Genomic DNA, 21,778 nt, shown 5'->3' with positions numbered 1-21,778 from the left:
AAATTTATTTAAGCCCTTCAAAACCCTCCTTCAATATAATTTTTGAGTTCCCCCATTTTATGGGGTTTTTGGTGTTATGAATAAACTCAAACCCTCAAAAACCCTCCTACCTAAAATCTTTTTATCCTTTTCATCAAATTCTTCCTATTTTTCAAAGCCCTCCCCTCCCTTCCCCTCCAAACTCCCAAACATTAGCCTTATAAAACCGGTGTTATTCGGGGTAGGGCATAACAAACATTGTGTAATCTTAAAATATTATCAAATCATGTTAGGTTCACTCCGTGTTGCATAATTACATGTCAGGTTCAGAGTACAATAACAACACAAGTACGTCTTCGCTTACGTTAAGTCGACGAGAACTACTAGTATACTACTAGCTGCCAACAACACGCGTGTAAAATACTCGGCACGTGCAAAGTGGTTCATCATCCACATCCAATTTTCAGTAACTCAACAACACCTAGAGAGTGGCTTTCAACATGGGTTGGAGAGGAATATTGGGTTTCGAACATGGCATAGTTCAGGCACCATTAGGTCCTGATATCTCTGGTCCTCAACTTGTTGCTGCTGTCGCCAATGCTGGGGCCCTTGGCCTACTCAGAGCTCCTGATTGGGTAATTTCCTTATCATTTCAACACTCTGATTTTGTAGTATTATAAATGATTGAGTTTTATGTTCTATCAAGAATCCCCGGATTACTTGAGGGAGCTCATAAAGAAAACCAGGGCATTAACTGATAAACCCTTTGGGGTTGGTGTGGTTCTAGCTTTTCCTCATGAGGAGAATTTGAGGGTCATTCTTGATGAAAAAGTTGCAGTCTTGCAAACTTATTGGGGTGATTGTACACCTGAATTGGTTGCCAAGGTTCATTCAGCTGGGGTTAAAATTGTTCCACAAGTCAGTTTTTTCTTATGCCACCCCATTTCTAATTTTAGTTTTTGTTTTGATTCATATGCTGTTAATGATCTTTTTTGCTTATTTTATCTGATGCATAGAAGCATGGTCCTAGAGAGAACATTATAGCGAAAGTTTTTCTATTCCACTTAGTGGGATACTGTTTACCCATAAAAATGGTAAACAAGCGCTAGTTTCCTTTTTAAAGGTTACTTTTGCGGAATCAACTAGAATACTCCAGGACTAATTGCTTTATTTTGTTATATTATGTGTATCTGGTTTGTATTGAATGCAACAGTGACTTTAAAGTAAAAGTAAAACACTGAAATTAAAGGCTTTAAAGTAAATCAAAGCAATAAAAAGGCAGTAAATGTGCACTGAAAGATGAAAATATAAAGCAAAATGACTGCATTAATTAAACTGGTACGCATACGTACATTCCAAGGTTGCACTCGTCACTCATTATTACACAGAGATTTGAGTTTACTTGTGTTTTGTAGAAAATGCGGACCCCTAACTATTCCTATGGAACTTGCTTAAATAGTAAAATAAAATAACTACTAATAACGGTCGACTGATTATCAGTCAACACGTGTCTTCGACATGCAAGATCTTCAACTGTGAGACCTCCACGCGTCTCTTGTAACTGCTGAAAACTGTCTCCTTTTAACTTCTAATACCTCTCGACTTCCACTTCAGTTTCTGCAGCAAAATTCTTAAGTCTTCGCATACTTCTGATCGAACGCTGAAGCCTCTGATAATCTTTCTAGTCGAACAGCTTCGACTACTAAGCATTACTTAGTCGAACCACTTCAACCCAAATGGCAATGTAATTATTTAATTGAGGCCCAATTACCAATTTAGGGCCTTTCTACCAAATTGAGGCCCAATTACCAATTTTGAGCCCCAGTTGCCCATTTATTGGTAAGTCGAAATCCTAGGGTAACAAATTGCCCCCCAAGCGACTTCTTTCGACTGACTTTAGGAAAGAGAAAAGATGGCGTTTCAGTTCTTTCTTGGGTTTCGACTTTTGTTAATTCCCATTATGCCATGATTACATTACATTTTCCCAGGCACTAATTATTACCTAAACACTAGGTAGTGGGCTATTTACCTGTTCCCAACTTGCTTGTGTCAGTTTCCAAGATATTTAATATGACTCTTTGATTCTCTAACTTCCTTTCCCACGTTTGTCTTGCTGAAGTAACTACATATTCTCTATATATATATATAGCCTCATTCCTTCCATTTCCTTTTGCATTTCCCTACGCATAACATCTTAAACATTTTCATACCTCAATCTTTGTCTTCAAACCATGGCACAACCTTTAACAAACGCCCACATAAGATCCTGCATCAAGAAAGAATTTAAACTTTCTGAAGAAGAGTTTGATGCAAACCACATCAATGTTCGTGCTCTCTATGCTGGTCAGGGACTTGAGTTTTATCCTGAAATTTTAGATGGTAACATCTATCCCTGCATGCTGACTGAATTTTGGAGGTTTGCATCTTTGCGCATAGATCCAGAAGGGAGGACTACTATAACCTCCACCATTCGAGGGGCTCATGTCATCATCACTCCCTCAACAATCTCTGATTTGTTGAAATGCAGTAATACCGGTGAAACTTTTGGTGACAATATTTTCGACATGAACACTTCTAATATGTTAAGGGATCTCATGGGCAATGACCCCTTTTGTGCCAAAGTAATCAAAATTTGGCACCAACTTTTGGTGGGGAACTTTCGTCCATGCAACCATGATGAAAATAGCATCATGGTGGAAGACTTGGAATTCATTTCCTGTGCCCTTCAGGGGAAGAAAATCAACTTTCCTCTATTGATTCTTAAGCAACTTGTGGAAGCTGTCTCTTTGACTGCCTCTCGTCAAGGAGTGGTGACTTGTCTTCCTTATGGAAGATTCTTATCCTACCTATTCCTCAGGCAAGGTGTGGTGAGGAAAATGCGCAAGGCTGGACGTATGGATATGTTCGAAGCCGAAAGTCTGCCTCTACTATCCTTGAAAGACATCGACCGAAGGGTTAACTAATATTGGATATTTTAGTGACTTTGGTTTTTTTTTCCTTTTTTTTTTTGTATTCTTCGATCGCTCCACTTCTTTATGATTATTTTTGTAATAGTTGGCTACTTTTATAGCCATTTTTAATCTAATATTTCAGCTTCGGTCTATTATGCGTATTTCTTGAAGTGTAGGTTTATATTTTTTCAAATATTTACCATTCACCCTCAAAATTCGACCATCTGAATTTAATTCTTCAATTTCATATGCATTGTTTGAAAACACTTGCAAAATTTTAAACGGTCCTTCCCAACTTGGGGACCATTTACCCAATAACTTATTCCTTTGATCCATGGGCAGAATAACTTTCCATACATAATTACCTACCATGAATGTATTCTCTTTGACTTTCTTGTTGTAAGCCTTCGCCACTTTTTCTTTTTGTCTTATTAACCTATCCAACGCTATTAGCCTTTCTTCGTCTAATTCTACTAATTCATCTAACATCATATTCCAGTATTCGTCAGACGAGAGACTATTTTGTCGTTGAATTCTTGTCGACTGTAGATGAATCTCTGCAGGCAATACAACATCACGCCCAAAAGTCAAACGAAATGGGGTAGTATTTATTGCTTCCTTTGGTGACGTCCGACAAGCCCAAAGGATTTGGTCGAGCGTTTGATGCCAATTTCTTGGCTTTTTCCCCACATGCTTCTTTATTAAGTTTATAATAACTTTATTAGCAGCTTCGACTTGACCATTAGCCTGAGCATAATACGGAGTGGATGTTAGCAATTTAAATCCTGTCTCTGCTGCAAAAGCTTGCATCTTTCGACCAACAAAAACTGATCCTTGATCAGTAGTAATAGTTTCTAGAATCCCATATCTATAGATAATGTGTTTTTGTATGAAACTAATCACTGCTTCTTGATCAGCATTAACTAGTGGGATTGCCTCTATCCATTTAGTAAAATAATCTATTCCTACTAAAATGAATCTTTGTTGCTTAGAAGATGCAGGTTTGATGTCTCCTATTAAATCCAAAGCCCATCCTCTAAAAGGCCAAGGTTTGACAATGGCATGCAATTCACTGGCTGGAACATGTTGAATGCCTGAAAATTTCTGGCACTCTTGCATCCTCTTGCATATTCAATACAATCTTTTAACATTGTTGGCCAATATAAACCTTGTCTAAACAACAACCACTTCATCTTATGGCCTGATTGATGAGCTCCACAAACACCACTATGAACTTCTGACACAGCCAAATATGCTTCAGCTTCACTTAAGCATTTCAACAATACACCCTCGGCTGTTTTCTTGTATAAATCATTTCCTAATATCACATAGTTTAGAGCTCTATATTTAATCTTTCGATCAGTTCCTCCGACTGGATTATTTAGGTATTGGACCAATGGGTTTCTCCAATCAGCATCAGTCATATTGTCGATGGCAAAAATTTCCAAGGCATACAAATCTTTACTTTCAACTTTACTTTCAACATTATCACCTACCCCCTCAAATTTTGACGTCGACAATTGACCTAACTTGTCTAATACTTCATGGGTTTCTTTATTCTTGATCTCGACCATATCTTCTAACTTGTCTTTAGAAACTCTATACCCAGAAGCAATTTGTGCCAATTCATTGGCAATGCAATTGTTAGATCTTGGTACATGCAAGATCTCAACATGTTCGAATTTTTCTAATAAGCGTATCACAATTGCATAATACATTATTAGATTTTCTTTGATGCATTTATACTCTTTTTTGATTTGTCGAATTATTAGCTCAGAATCACCTCGAATCTCAACTCGTTTTGCCCCTAAATCTATTAGGGCCTTCAAACCAGTTATCAAGGCTTCATATTCGACCTCATTGTTAGAGCATACTTCTTTCATTTTATAATGGAACTTTGTTGGAAGTCCTTTGGGAGAAATAATCAAGACTCCAATGCCTGATCCAATTTTGTGACTAGAACCGTCAAAAAACAGTTTCCAGTTAGTTCGTTCGACTTGATTTACAGACAATTCGACTAACCCATGGTCGACTATAAAATCAGCCACAACTTGTCCTTTCATGGCTTTTAAAGGGACATATGTCAAGGAAAATTCAGTTAGCGCTAAGGCCCACTTACCAATTCGACTATGCAAAATTGGTTTAGACAACATATGTTTAACAACATCAAAATGAGAGGACACATACACATCAACAGGCTTTATATATTGCTTAAGTTTATTACATGAGAAGTACAAGCATAAGCATAATTTTTCAATATCATTATACCTAGTTTCAGCATCTACTAGGGTTCGACTTAGATAATATATAGCTCTTTCGACGCCATTATCATCCTCTTGGGCTAACATACTCCCAATTGTCGAGCCTGATGCAGCTATGTATAATTTCATACTTTTGGTCCTATTGGGGGGTAACAAAATAGGAGGCTTAGTTAAATAAGCTTTTATTTGGTCGAACGCCTGTTGATGTTCTTGCTCCCATTTGAATTGATCTTGGTTCTTGAGCTTCACAAGTGGTGAAAATATCTTCGTTTTGCCACTTAGATTTGAGATGAATCTCCTCAAGAAATTAATCTTCCCCAACAATGACTGGAGTTGTTTCTTTGTTTCTGGCGCCTTTAGCTTCAAGATTGCTTTCGTCTTATTTTGGTTTATCTCAATGCCTTTCTTGTGAACCACGAAGCCCAGGAAATCCCCTGCATGCACACCAAAAGCACATTTTAAAGGGTTCACTTTGAGTCCATATTTCCTCATTCGTTCAAAAGATTGTCGAAGATGGTCTAAGTGACCATTTTCAGAGTTAGATTTTATTACAATATCATCAATATAAACCTGCATAAACTTGTCAATAAAATCATGAAACATGGAATTCATGGCTTGTTGGTATGTAGCTCCAGCATTTTTTAAACCAAAGGGCATTACTACCCGTTCATAAGTTCCTAAAGCACCTGGGCATCGAAACGCCGTCTTAGGTACATCTTCTTCAACTATAAAAATTTGGTTATAGCCTGAATATCCATCCAATAAGCTGAGATATTCAAATCCGGCTGCAGAGTCGACTAACATTTCAGCAACCGGCATGGGATATTCATCTTTAGGGGTAGCCTTATTTAAATCTCTGAAATTTATGCATATACGAAGGCTACCATTTTTCTTTATCACCGGCACTATATTAGCTAACCATTCGACATACCTCGCAGTTCGAATAAACTTGCTTTTCAGCAATCTTTCAATTTCTACTTTGATTTTTTCCATAACCTCTGGCGCAAATCTTCTAGGAAGCTGCTTGGTCGGTTTTTTACCTGGGTTTAAAGGTAGTCGATGTTCCACCACCTGTCGACCCAAACCAGGAATTTCGTGATAATCCCAAGCAAAACAATCTTTGTATTCTCTTAGGAGTCGAATCAACTTGGTTTTTAAACAACTTGCAAGCTTCGTGCTCACATATGTAGGCTTTTTAATGATCCCATCACCCAAATCAACTTCTTCCAGGGGATCTTGAGCTTGCATTCTTTTGACTGATCCTAATGGATCCATTTCGAAACCTAAAGGTTCATCATCGTATATCCCATCAAGTCGTTCGACTTGGTGATCGACTTCAGGCCTGTCCTCATTTTTTACCAACATGGCCTCAATAGCCATATTTTTCTCTAACTCGGCTTCTAAAGCCGTTCTTTCTTTGTTTTCGGCCAAATAAGCCGTTATTCGAGCCAGGTATTCTGACTCAGTGGTCATCATCTTTGACTGATGTCCTCTGCTCTGGAGGACTTTCATGGTTCAATGGTTCATTAGGGTCTTCTTTATTCCAAATGAAACCATAATTTGGGTCTAAGTTCAGATACTTAGACACAATTTCGTCAGAAGAATACACCTCTTCTGCTTTGTAGCAAGGAGCTACATTTGCCAGATGTTGGTCGAAGTGTCTACGACCACTTTCAGTTTTGTAATAACTTTGGTCAGCTTCAATATTCTCCACTATACCATCTGGCCTCCAAATGGCCACACGCTGATGTAAGGTCGAAGGAACTGCCCCTACTCCATGGATCCATTCTCGACCCAACAGCAGTTTAAAATTTTCTTGCGATGCAATCACCATAAAGATGGTTGACCTGACAGTCGAACCAACAGCTAGTTTTACTTGAATTACTCCAAGTATTCCACTTGTTTTGCCCTCATAATTAGACAACACCATATTATGGGGCCTTAAATCTTTGTCAGATTTACCCACTTTCTGAAGTGAGGAATAAGGCATTAAGTTTACAGCAGCCCCACCATCGACAAACACTTTGTTTATTGGAACATCATCCACTTTTGCCCTTATGAATAAAGGCTTCAAATGATACATCATTCCTCGACCTGGCCTCTCAAACACAGCCTTTTGCTCTTCTACCACTCCTTTTCCCATTACATAGTAACAAACAGGTGTTTCTTCCACATTCTCGTCAGGAAGAAAATCATCTTCGTTCTCAGATACCTCAGATACTCTGTCGAACTCTGCTGGAAGTATAGAGACAATTCCACAGTCGATTAGCAACTCATCTGACTCTATGTCAAAGTTGTCGTCGACCTCTTCGTCCGACAGTGGAGAATACTCAGGCTCTTTTTCTGTATTGAGGGTCGGAGCATCATCGTCAACCAATTCTTTAATCAGTTTCTTTCCTAGGATCATTCCTGCAGCCAGTCTTTCATTTGCTATTTTAGCCTGCTCTTCAGTCAACTTCCTGTGAAAAAGCTTTGGCTGATAGTGAGAAAATCCTGCCTGCACCATTTTCGAATTTTCCTGTCCATTCTTATGGCTTCTTTGGTAACGCCTCCACTGCGTTCGAGTCATGGGGTTCTTTCCTTTGTAGTTTGGAGATATGTAATCTTTTCTTTTAGATCCACTATCCGTCCAAGAGCCTTCAGCATTGGTTCCCTCGCCTTGAATTTTCCATTCTGGGCGTTTACCTCTGAAGTTAATGGGTTTCACCCATTTGTCTTCAGGGACATCCGTCTTGGGACGGAAAGTCCTTGGTTTTTCAAACATCTTCCTGTATTCTCCAGCCCTTCGACCACTGTTTTCTCCTGTGTACATGAATTGACGATTCTTGCCTCGACGAGGATCGAACCTCACTTTGTTTGCAACATCGACATTGAAAACAGCATCACACCTTGGGCATAATCCAACTTGAGAGTTGTTATTGTGGCATCTCTCAAGGAATTTCAAAAGACTTTCATTTGGTTCAGGATAAACCATGTTCAAAACTTTGCCATCAGTAGCGCCGTTTTGCTTTCTAACGAAACCATCAGTAGTCTCGACCATCATCACATCAGCAAGCTCAGTATAGTGAGCCTCTTCGACTTGCAAAGGATCAATATCAACTTGCATTGATGACTTTGGCTTTTCTCCAAACTATAACCTTCCTTCTTTCAAAGCTTTCTGCACCAAATCCCTGAAAAGGACACATTGAGAAGTTTTATGACCCAAGAAATTATGAAATTTACAAAATCCTCTTTTTTTCTTTTGTTCGAGAGGAGGATTTTTAAGTCCTGGGGGTACTATGATTTGCCCATCAGAAACCAACAAATCAAATATTTCATCACATTTTGTTATATCAAATGAATACGTTTTACTAGAAAATTTTTCATTTTTACTTTCAATCAGATTTTTATCTTTTGAGGGCTTGAGCAATTTACAGATATATGGTGGCCCTGGCTTTAATTCAGCCACGTTGACCTCTCCCTCTTCGTATTCACTATCGCTAGTAGAGTCGAACTCACTTGTAGTGACATAAGCTATCTTTTCTTTCTTATGATATTTACTAGCTCTGGCTTTTTCAGCTTTTAGCCTTTCGACCTGGCGTACTCTATCTGCCAGTTGTGCCATATCTCTCAAATGTTGGGTGTCTAATTTCTTCCTTATGGAATAATCTAACCCACCTGCAGCCATTTCGACTAACTCATGTTCAGGAATTTGTGTGAAACATCTAGCTTTCAGTAACCTAAAACGGTTTAGATAGTCATCGACTGGTTCTGTACCCTTTCGCCTAACTCCAGCTAATTCTTTCAAATTAATTTTCGACTGTCCCATATAAAATTGTTCATGGAACAATCGTTCTAATTGGTTCCAGGAGAACAAAGATTGTGGAGATAAGGTCGTGAACCAAGTAAATGCATTTTTTGTTAAAGAACTTGGAAAATACTTCATCTTTAGATTTTCATTGTTTGCTATTTCTCCAGCCTCTATCTGGAACCTAGCAATATGTTCGACCGTCGACTCTCCAGTCTCACCAGCAAATTTGGTGACTTTTGGGACTTTCCACCCCCTAGGCAATTCTGTTTGCCTTACGTATTCTGACAACGGGGAAACGAAATTTGGTCTATGCAAACCTACATTTATTCCATTCTGAACTAAAATTTGTTCGACTACATTAGAGATATTACTGTGTCCAACATTGACATCTTGCTGGATGTTCCTAAGAACCTGGTCAGCATCTTGATGCCTTTGTACTATTCTAGGGATCTCTTGCTCAATTTGATCTCCTTGTCCTATATGTTCGACCCCTCTCACATTCGACCCTTGAGTAGTCGAAAGGTTTGGTTGTGGGGGCGCTCCAAAGAAATCTGCAATTCTGGCCATTTGTCCAGCCAATATTTCATAACTTTGGTTCGTGTTATTTATCATGGGAGTAAAAACAGTTCCCATTTGTTGAGTAAGGGCATTCACCATTTCATGATTACTTTCGTCTATTTGTTGTCGAATTGACAACATTGACGTAGTATTTAAAGATGGCAAAGCCTGGTGATTATATCCTATGCCTATAGGTCGACCCCCTGGATTTGATGTGCTTGTAGCCATCATGCTGTCAGAATATAATGAATGATTTGTGTGCAAACCTTGCATCATAGACGTGGGCATTCCAAACTGAGGGTTAAAACCTGGTGGAGGCATCATTCCATGAAATGGCGGTCGTAACGGATTAAACGGTGACCGTACATTCGTTGGTGATGATACCAATATTGCTGCCGTCGATCCACCAGTATTTGTTGTTCTAACTGGGGATGAATCTGCGGCACTTTGTGGTGTTGTTCCGGTCAGAACAACCCCTTGATTTCCAGAAAGATCAGAATTATTTGTATTAACTTCAGCCATGTTAGTTAATTTCCGACCACTTCTTAATATCATACATAACTATTATACTAACAAATATAAAACAAACAGCAATTGACGGATCCCACCGGGTGTGCCAATTTGTTTACCCAGAAAAATGGTAAACAAGCGCTAGTTTCCTTTTTAAAGGTTACTTTTGCGGAATCAACTAGAATACTCCAGGACTAATTGCTTTATTTTGTTATATTATGTGTATCTGGTTTGTATTGAATGCAACAGTGACTTTAAAGTAAAAGTAAAACACTGAAATTAAAGGCTTTAAAGTAAATCAAAGCAATAAAAAGGCACTAAATGTGCACTGAAAGATGAAAATATAAAGCAAAATGATTGCATTAATTAAACTGGTACGCATACGTACATTCCAAGATTGCACTCGTCACTCATTATTGCACAGAGATTTGAGTTTACTTGTGTTTTGTAGAAAATGCGGACCCCTAACTATTTCTATGGAACTTGCTTAAATAGTAAAATAAAATAACTACTAATAACGGTCGACTGATTATCAGTCAACACGTGTCTTCGACATGCAAGATCTTCAACTGTGAGACCTCCACGCGTCTCTTGTAACTGCTGAAAACTGTCTCCTTTTAACTTCTAATACCTCTCGACTTCCACTTCAGTTTCTGCAGCAAAATTCTTAAGTCTTCGCATACTTCTGATCGAACGCTGAAGCCTCTGATAATCTTTCTAGTCGAACAGCTTCGACTACTAAGCATTACTTAGTCGAACCACTTCAACCCAAATGGCAATGTAATTATTTAATTGAGGCCCAATTACCAATTTAGGGCCTTTCTACCAAATTGAGGCCCAATTACCAATTTTGAGCCCCAGTTGCCCATTTATTGGTAAGTCGAAATCCTAGGGTAACAAATTGCCCCCCAAGCGACTTCTTTCGACTGACTTTAGGAAAGAGAAAAGATGGCGTTTCAGTTCTTTCTTGGGTTTCGACTTTTGTTAATTCCCATTACGCCATGATTACATTACATTTTCCCAGGCTCTAATTATTACCTAAACACTAGGTAGTGGGCTATTTACCTGTTCCCAACTTGCTTGTGTCAGTTTCCAAGATATTTAATATGACTCTTTGATTCTCTAACTTCCTATCCCACGTTTGTCTTGCTGAAGTAACTACATATTCTCTATATATATATAGCCTCAATCCTTCCATTTCCTTTTGCATTTCCCTACGCATAACATCTTAAACATTTTCATACCTCAATCTTTGTCTTCAAACCATGGCACCACCTTTAACAAACGCCCAGATAAGATCCTGCATCAAGAAAGAATTTAAACTTTCTGAAGAAGAGTTTGATGCGAACCACATCAATGTTCGTGCTCTCTATGCTGGTCAGGGACTTGAGTTTTATCCTGAAATTTTAGATGGTAACATCTATCCCTGCATGCTGACTGAATTTTGGAGGTTTGCATCTTTGCGCATAGATCCAGAAGGGAGGACTACTATAACCTCCACCATTCGAGGGGCTCATGTCATCATCACTCCCTCAACAATCTCTGATTTGTTGAAATGCAGTAATACCGGTGAAACTTTTGGTGACAATATTTTCGACATGAACACTTCTAATATGTTAAGGGATCTCATGGGCAATGACCCCTTTTGTGCCAAAGTAATCAAAATTTGGCACCAACTTTTGGTGGGCAACTTTCGTCCATGCAACCATGATGAAAATAGCATCATGGTGGAAGACTTGGAATTCATTTCCTGTGCCCTTCAGGGGAAGAAAATCAACTTTCCTCTATTGATTTTTAAGCAACTTGTGGAAGCTGTCTCTTTGACTGCCTCTCGTCAAGGAGTGGTGACTTGTCTTCCTTATGGAAGATTCTTATCCTACCTATTCCTCAGGCAAGGTGTGGTGAGGAAAATGCGCAAGGCTGGACGTATGGATATGTTCGAAGCCGAAAGTCTGCCTCTACTATCCTTGAAAGACATCGACCGAAGGGTTAACTAATATTGGATATTTTAGTGACTTTGGTTTTTTTTTCCTTTTTTTTTGTATTCTTCGATCGCTCCACTTCTTTATGATTATTTTTGTAATAGTTGGCTACTTTTATAGCCATTTTTAATCTAATATTTCAGCTTCGGTCTATTATGCGTATTTCTTGAAGTGTAGGTTTATATTTTTTCAAATATTTACCATTCACCCTCAAAATTCGACCATCTGAATTTAATTCTTCAATTTCATATGCATTGTTTGAAAACACTTGCAAAATTTTAAACGGTCCTTCCCAACTTGGGGACCATTTACCCAATAACTTATTCCTTTGATCCATGGGCAGAATAACTTTCCATACATAATTACCTACCATGAATGTATTCTCTTTGACTTTCTTGTTGTAAGCCTTCGCCACTTTTTCTTTTTGTCTTATTAACCTATCCAACGCTATTAGCCTTTCTTCGTCTAATTCTACTAATTCATCTAACATCATATTCCAGTATTCGTCAGACGAGAGACTATTTTGTCGTTGAATTCTTGTCGACTGTAGATGAATCTCTGCAGGCAATACAACATCACGCCCAAAAGTCAAACGAAATGGGGTAGTATTTATTGCTTCCTTTGGTGACGTCCGACAAGCCCAAAGGATTTGGTCGAGCGTTTGATGCCAATTTCTTGGCTTTTTCCCCACATGCTTCTTTATTAAGTTTATAATAACTTTATTAGCAGCTTCGACTTGACCATTAGCCTGAGCATAATACGGAGTGGATGTTAGCAATTTAAATCCTGTCTCTGCTGCAAAAGCTTGCATCTTTCGACCAACAAAAACTGATCCTTGATCAGTAGTAATAGTTTCTAGAATCCCATATCTATAGATAATGTGTTTTTGTATGAAACTAATCACTGCTTCTTGATCAGCATTAACTAGTGGGATTGCCTCTATCCATTTAGTAAAATAATCTATTCCTACTAAAATGAATCTTTGTTGCTTAGAAGATGCAGGTTTGATGTCTCCTATTAAATCCAAAGCCCATCCTCTAAAAGGCCAAGGTTTGACAATGGCATGCAATTCACTGGCTGGAACATGTTGAATGCCTGAAAATTTCTGGCACTCTTGGCATCCTCTTGCATATTCAATACAATCTTTTAACATTGTTGGCCAATATAAACCTTGTCTAAACAACAACCACTTCATCTTATGGCCTGATTGATGAGCTCCACAAACACCACTATGAACTTCTGACACAGCCAAATATGCTTCAGCTTCACTTAAGCATTTCAACAATACACCCTCGGCTGTTTTCTTGTATAAATCATTTCCTAATATCACATAGTTTAGAGCTCTATATTTAATCTTTCGATCAGTTCCTCCGACTGGATTATTTAGGTATTGGACCAATGGGTTTCTCCAATCAGCATCAGTCATATTGTCGATGGCAAAAATTTCCAAGGCATACAAATCTTTACTTTCAACTTTACTTTCAACATTATCACCTACCCCCTCAAATTTTGACGTCGACAATTGACCTAACTTGTCTAATACTTCATGGGTTTCTTTATTCTTGATCTCGACCATATCTTCTAACTTGTCTTTAGAAACTCTATACCCAGAAGCAATTTGTGCCAATTCATTGGCAATGCAATTGTTAGATCTTGGTACATGCAAGATCTCAACATGTTCGAATTTTTCTAATAAGCGTATCACAATTGCATAATACATTATTAGATTTTCTTTGATGCATTTATACTCTTTTTTGATTTGTCGAATTATTAGCTCAGAATCACCTCGAATCTCAACTCGTTTTGCCCCTAAATCTATTAGGGCCTTCAAACCAGTTATCAAGGCTTCATATTCGACCTCATTGTTAGAGCATACTTCTTTCATTTTATAATGGAACTTTGTTGGAAGTCCTTTGGGAGAAATAATCAAGACTCCAATGCCTGATCCAATTTTGTGACTAGAACCGTCAAAAAACAGTTTCCAGTTAGTTCGTTCGACTTGATTTACAGACAATTCGACTAACCCATGGTCGACTATAAAATCAGCCACAACTTGTCCTTTCATGGCTTTTAAAGGGACATATGTCAAGGAAAATTCAGTTAGCGCTAAGGCCCACTTACCAATTCGACTATGCAAAATTGGTTTAGACAACATATGTTTAACAACATCAAAATGAGAGGACACATACACATCAACAGGCTTTATATATTGCTTAAGTTTATTACATGAGAAGTACAAGCATAAGCATAATTTTTCAATATCATTATACCTAGTTTCAACATCTACTAGGGTTCGACTTAGATAATATATAGCTCTTTCGACGCCATTATCATCCTCTTGGGCTAACATACTCCCAATTGTCGAGCCTGATGCAGCTATGTATAATTTCATACTTTTTGTCCTATTGGGGGGTAACAAAATAGGAGGCTTAGTTAAATAAGCTTTTATTTGGTCGAACGCCTGTTGATGTTCTTGCTCCCATTTGAATTGATCTTGGTTCTTGAGCTTCATAAGTGGTGAAAATATCTTCGTTTTGCCACTTAGATTTGAGATGAATCTCCTCAAGAAATTAATCTTCCCCAACAATGACTGGAGTTGTTTCTTTGTTTCTGGCGCCTTTAGCTTCAAGATTGCTTTCGTCTTATTTTGGTTTATCTCAATGCCTTTCTTGTGAACCACGAAGCCCAGGAAATCCCCTGCATGCACACCAAAAGCACATTTTAAAGGGTTCATTTTGAGTCCATATTTCCTCATTCGTTCAAAAGATTGTCGAAGATGGTCTAAGTGACCATTTTCAGAGTTAGATTTTATTACAATATCATCAATATAAACCTGCATAAACTTGTCAATAAAATCATGAAACATGGAATTCATGGCTCGTTGGTATGTAGCTCCAGCATTTTTTAAACCAAAGGGCATTACTACCCGTTCATAAGTTCCTAAAGCACCTGGGCATCGAAACGCCGTCTTAGGTACATCTTCTTCAACTATAAAAATTTGGTTATAGCCTGAATATCCATCCAATAAGCTGAGATATTCAAATCCGGCTGCAGAGTCGACTAACATTTCAGCAACCGGCATGGGATATTCATCTTTAGGGGTAGCCTTATTTAAATCTCTGAAATTTATGCATATACGAAGGCTACCATTTTTCTTTATGACCGGCACTATATTAGCTAACCATTCGACATACCTCGCAGTTCGAATAAACTTGCTTTTCAGCAATCTTTCAATTTCTACTTTGATTTTTTCCATAACCTCTGGCGCAAATCTTCTAGGAAGCTGCTTGATCGGTTTTTTACCTGGGTTTAAAGGTAGTCGATGTTCCACCACCTGTCGACCCAAACCAGGCATTTCGTGATAATCCCAAGCAAAACAATCTTTGTATTCTCTTAGGAGTCGAATCAACTTGGTTTTTAAACAACTTGCAAGCTTCGTGCTCACATATGTAGGCTTTTTAATGATCCCATCACCCAAATCAACTTCTTCCAGGGGATCTTGAGCTTGCATTCTTTTGACTGATCCTAATGGATCCATTTCGAAACCTAAAGGTTCATCATCGTATATCCCATCAAGTCGTTCGACTTGGTGATCGACTTCAGGCCTGTCCTCATTTTTTACCAACATGGCCTCAATAGCCATATTTTTCTCTAACTCGGCTTCTAAAGCCGTTCTTTCTTTGTTTTCGGCCAAATAAGCCGTTATTCGAGCCAGGTATTCTGACTCAGTGATCATCATCTTTGACTGATGTCCTCTGCTCTGGAGGACTTTCATGGTTCAATGGTTCATTAGGGTCTTCTTTATTCCAAATGAAACCATAATTTGGGTCTAAGTTCAGATACTTAGACACAATTTCGTCAGAAGAATACACCTCTTCTGCTTTGTAGCAAGGAGCTACATTTGCCAGATGTTGGTCGAAGTGTCTACGACCACTTTCAGTTTTGTAATAACTTTGGTCAGCTTCAATATTCTCCACTATACCATCTGGCCTCCAAATGGCCACACGCTGATGTAAGGTCGAAGGAACTGCCCCTACTCCATGGATCCATTCTCGACCCAACAACAGTTTAAAATTTTCTTGCGATGCAATCACCATAAAGATGGTTGACCTGACAGTCGAACCAACAGCTAGTTTTACTTGAATTACTCCAAGTATTCCACTTGTTTTGCCCTCATAATTAGACAACACCATATTATGGGGCCTTAAATCTTTGTCAGATTTACCCACTTTCTGAAGTGAGGAATAAGGCATTAAGTTTACAGCAGCCCCACCATCGACAAACACTTTGTTTATTGGAACATCATCCACTTTTGCCCTTATGAATAAAGGCTTCAAATGATACATCATTCCTCGACCTGGCCTCTCAAACACAGCCTTTTGCTCTTCTACCACTCCTTTTCCCATTACATAGTAACAAACAGGTGTTTCTTCCACATTCTCGTCAGGAAGAAAATCATCTTCGTTCTCAGATACCTCAGATACTCTGTCGAACTCTGCTGGAAGTATAGAGACAATTCCACAGTCGATTAGCAACTCATCTGACTCTATGTCAAAGTTGTCGTCGACCTCTTCGTCCGACAGTGGAGAATACTCAGGCTCTTTTTCTGTATTGAGGGTCGGAGCATCATCGTCAACCAATTCTTTAATCAGTTTCTTTCCTAGGATCATTCCTGCAGCCAGTCTTTCATTTGCTATTTTAGCCTGCTCTTCAGTCAACTTCCTGTGAAAAGGCTTTGGCTGATAGTGAGAAAATCCTGCCTGCACCATTTTCGAATTTTCCTGTCCATTCTTATGGCTTCTTTGGTAACGCCTCCACTGCGTTCGAGTCATGGGGTTCTTTCCTTTGTAGTTTGGAGATATGTAATCTTTTCTTTTAGATCCACTATCCGTCCAAGAGCCTTCAGCATTGGTTCCCTCGCCTTGAATTTTCCATTCTGGGCGTTTACCTCTGAAGTTAATGGGTTTCACCCATTTGTCTTCAGGGACATCCGTCTTGGGACGGAAAGTCCTTGGTTTTTCAAACATCTTCCTGTATTCTCCAGCCCTTCGACCACTGTTTTCTCCTGTGTACATGAATTGACGATTCTTGCCTCGACGAGGATCGAACCTCACTTTGTTTGCAACATCGACATTGAAAACAGCATCACACCTTGGGCATAATCCAACTTGAGAGTTGTTATTGTGGCATCTCTCAAGGAATTTCAAAAGACTTTCATTTGGTTCAGGATAAACCATGTTCAAAACTTTGCCATCAGTAGCGCCGTTTTGCTTTCTAACGAAACCATCAGTAGTCTCGACCATCATCACATCAGCAAGCTCAGTATAGTGAGCCTCTTCGACTTGCAAAGGATCAATATCAACTTGCATTGATGACTTTGGCTTTTCTCCAAACTATAACCTTCCTTCTTTCAAAGCTTTCTGCACCAAATCCCTGAAAAGGACACATTGAGAAGTTTTATGACCCAAGAAATTATGAAATTACAAAATCCTCTTTTTTTCTTTTGTTCGAGAGGAGGATTTTTAAGTCCTGGGGGTACTATGATTTGCCCATCAGAAACCAACAAATCAAATATTTCATCACATTTTGTTATATCAAATGAATACGTTTTACTAGAAAATTTTTCATTTTTACTTTCAATCAGATTTTTATCTTTTGAGGGCTTGAGCAATTTACAGATATATGGTGGCCCTGGCTTTAATTCAGCCACGTTGACCTCTCCCTCTTCGTATTCACTATCTCTAGTAGAGTCGAACTCACTTGTAGTGACATAAGCTATCTTTTCTTTCTTATGATATTTACTAGCTCTGGCTTTTTCAGCTTTTAGCCTTTCGACCTGGCGTACTCTATCTGCCAGTTGTGCCATATCTCTCAAATGTTGGGTGTCTAATTTCTTCCTTATGGAATAATCTAACCCACCTGCAGCCATTTCGACTAACTCATGTTCAGGAATTTGTGTGAAACATCTAGCTTTCAGTAACCTAAAACGGTTTAGATAGTCATCGACTGGTTCTGTACCCTTTCGCCTAACTCCAGCTAATTCTTTCAAACTAATTTTCGACTGTCCCATATAAAATTGTTCATGGAACAATCGTTCTAATTGGTTCCAGGAGAACAAAGATTGTGGAGATAAGGTCGTGAACCAAGTAAATGCATTTTTTGTTAAAGAACTTGGAAAATACTTCATCTTTAGATTTTCATTGTTTGCTATTTCTCCAGCCTCTGTCTGGAACCTAGCAATATGTTCGACCGTCGACTCTCCAGTCTCACCAGCAAATTTGGTGACTTTTGGGACTTTCCACCCCCTAGGCAATTCTGTTTGCCTTACGTATTCTGACAACGGGGAAACGAAATTTGGTCTATGCAAACCTACATTTATTCCATTCTGAACTAAAATTTGTTCGACTACATTAGAGATATTACTGTGTCCAACATTGACATCTTGCTGGATGTTCCTAAGAACCTGGTCAGCATCTTGATGCCTTTGTACTATTCTAGGGATCTCTTGCTCAATTTGATCTCCTTGTCCTATATGTTCGACCCCTCTCACATTCGACCCTTGAGTAGTCGAAAGGTTTGGTTGTGGGGGCGCTCCAAAGAAATCTGCAATTCTGGCCATTTGTCCAGCCAATATTTCATAACTTTGGTTCGTGTTATTTATCATGGGAGTAAAAACAGTTCCCATTTGTTGAGTAAGGGCATTCACAATTTCATGATTACTTTCATCTATTTGTTGTCGAATTGACAACATTGACGTAGTATTTAAAGATGGCAAAGCCTGGTGATTATATCCTATGCCTATAGGTCGACCCCCTGGATTTGATGTGCTTGTAGCCATCATGCTGTCAGAATATAATGAAGGATTTGTGTGCAAACCTTGCATCATAGACGTGGGCATTCCAAACTGAGGGTTAAAACCTGGTGGAGGCATCATTCCATGAAATGGTGGTCGTAACGGATTAAACGGTGACCGTACATTCGTTGGTGATGATACCAATATTGCTGCCGTCGATCCACCAGTATTTGTTGTTCTAACTGGGGATGAATCTGCGGCACTTTGTGGTGTTGTTCCGGTCAGAACAACCCCTTGATTTCCAGAAAGATCAGAATTATTTGTATTAACTTCAGCCATGTTAGTTAATTTCCGACCACTTCTTAATATCATACATAACTATTATACTAACAAATATAAAACAAACAGCAATTGACGGATCCCACCGGGTGTGCCAATTTGTTTACCCAGAAAAATGGTAAACAAGCGCTAGTTTCCTTTTTAAAGGTTACTTTTGCGGAATCAACTAGAATACTCCAGGACTAATTGCTTTATTTTGTTATATTATGTGTATCTGGTTTGTATTGAATGCAACAGTGACTTTAAAGTAAAAGTAAAACACTGAAATTAAAGGCTTTAAAGTAAATCAAAGCAATAAAAAGGCAATAAATGTGCACTAAAAGATGAAAATATAAAGCAAAATGATTGCATTAATTAAACTGGTACGCATACGTACATTCCAAGGTTGCACTCGTCACTCATTATTACACAGAGATTTGAGTTTACTTGTGTTTTGTAGAAAATGCGGACCCCTAACTATTCCTATGGAACTTGCTTAAATAGTAAAATAAAATAACTACTAATAACGGTCGACTGATTATCAGTCAACACGTGTCTTCGACATGCAAGATCTTCAACTGTGAGACCTCCACGCGTCTCTTGTAACCGCTGCAAACTGTCTCCTTTTAACTTCTAATACCTCTCGACTTCCACTTCAGTTTCTGCAGCAAAATTCTTAAGTCTTCGCATACTTCTGATCGAACGCTGAAGCCTCTGATAATCTTTCTAGTCGAACAGCTTCGACTACTAAGCATTACTTAGTCGAACCACTTCAACCCAAATGGCAATGTAATTATTTAATTGAGGCCCAATTACCAATTTAGGGTCTTTCTACCAAATTGAGGCCCAATTACAAATTTTGAGCCCCAGTTGCCCATTAATGGTAAGTCGAAATCCTAGGGTAACAGATACGGCATTGTTATTGTTGTTGTTTATGTTTATTTGGAATCGAACCAATTAATTGTGTTTTGTGATTCTATTATAGGTTGGCAGTGTCGAAAGCGTAAAACTGGCAATTGATGCAGGTGTCGATGGAATCATCGTACAAGGACGTGAGCAGTGGCGGATCCAGAGATTTTGTATAATGGGGGCAAAAAAATAATATTGTGAATTTCTTTTAATACATAAATAAGAGTGTATAATATTGAAATTTAAAAATAAAAAGTTTAAATTTGTTTAGTTAAAATTTTATATAAAATCTATTAAATTATTTTAACTTCTATAAATTAAGAGAAAAATTTATAAATTGTAACCATTACAAAATGTGCTAGACAATATAATGTCATAATTTTTCAAGTGAATTGTAGATTAGGTAATTACTAAATAGGAAGTATCAATTTTACTTTACAAATTATAAAGAAAATAATAAAATTCTATAGCTCATATGACTTTGAGTTTTATATATATTACTAGAATAAAACAGATAAAACATCAAAAAATTGTGGGGGCTAACTTCTTTAAACTTTTGCATATAGAGAGAAAATATTAGCATGGTCAAAGAGAGAGGCAACTAGATGGTGGGGGCTTAAGCCCCCATATCAATGTACATACATCCGCCCCTGGACGTGAGGCTGGTGGTCATGTTATTGGTCGGGTATGCATGTCTGTCATGGTTTTGACGCATGCCTAGGTTTTGATGTATGCATATGTTTTTAAGTATAAATCCCTAAATCACTTATACTGAAACAAACAGTACACGAAACCAGGGCCGTCTTTGAGGCTGTGCAAGACGGGCTATCGCACGAGGTTCGAAATGCGTCACAGTTAAACTGTAGTTAAATAGGGCCTCATAAAATATTATCACGGTTAAATCTTGGTCAATTAGGAACTTTATTTGCTTTGTTATGGTTGAACTGCAGCTAATCTACACATGACCTTCAAAAACTTTAGACGACTTTGCAAGATACTAACATGGACACTGATTATAACTGGAAAAGATAAAAAATATTGAATGTAAGCACATGTGTTAGTGCCTTACGAGTGTTGTACATTCGGACACACTTTTAACTTGGAGTGTTAGTGCTACATAGGTAGAAAAATTGCTGATATTTTGTTATTCGTTACTTTCTAGTGGTTTTTACTATTCTTGAGTAATGTTGTTAATGACTTGCACAATACCTACAGATTGACTACAACATACTCCATGTTTTAGTGCCTATTTTTTGAGGAAGTTGTGAATTAAAAAGCAAAACTTCATCTTTGATGTTTTTCTGTCATAAATTATGAGTTTAGTATTCAATGCCTATTTTTTCCCCATATCTGTAGTGAAAAAAAAATCTGGTTACAATTATTTTTGAAATTTTGTCAAGGGAAGGCAGTGACTTACATATGTAATGTTTATATCCTTTTAAAGAGTTCATCTTTTATTCTCGGGCATTGCTTTATTGATCTTAAGTAGCTGATGCAAATGATAGCTAATCATTCTTTTCGACTGAGTACAAAACCCTAGCCCTTTCAATTTCTGTAAGCTGTTGATAACAGATGGTGGTATTCCTCACTTTGTTTTATTGCAGGATAGTTTAATTTCATTGGTGCCGAGGGTGGTCGATCTTGTTGGCGACCGTGATATACCTGTTATCGCAGCTGGAGCAATTGTAGATGCGATAACAACTTCAGATTTCGATTGACATACAAAC

The 21,778-nt window shown here is 38.2% G+C and overlaps 1 protein-coding gene across 1 annotated transcript; it reads left to right on the top strand.

The window, feature by feature from the left end:
• Positions 1–244: 244 nt before the first annotated feature.
• Positions 245–21,769, top strand: LOC131640725 (uncharacterized). Its single transcript, XM_058911111.1, has 5 exons — positions 245–614; positions 685–897; positions 20,128–20,190; positions 20,704–20,736; positions 21,656–21,769. Exons 1-5 carry the CDS (start codon positions 480–482, stop codon positions 21,767–21,769), a joined length of 558 nt encoding a protein of 185 aa, XP_058767094.1. The 5' UTR covers positions 245–479.
• Positions 21,770–21,778: the final 9 nt, after the last annotated feature.

This window comes from Vicia villosa, unplaced genomic scaffold, assembly GCF_029867415.1.
Source record: "Vicia villosa cultivar HV-30 ecotype Madison, WI unplaced genomic scaffold, Vvil1.0 ctg.003280F_1_1, whole genome shotgun sequence".
Taxonomy (NCBI): Eukaryota; Viridiplantae; Streptophyta; class Magnoliopsida; order Fabales; family Fabaceae; genus Vicia; species Vicia villosa.
This window is presented reverse-complemented; position numbering and strand designations above follow the sequence as displayed.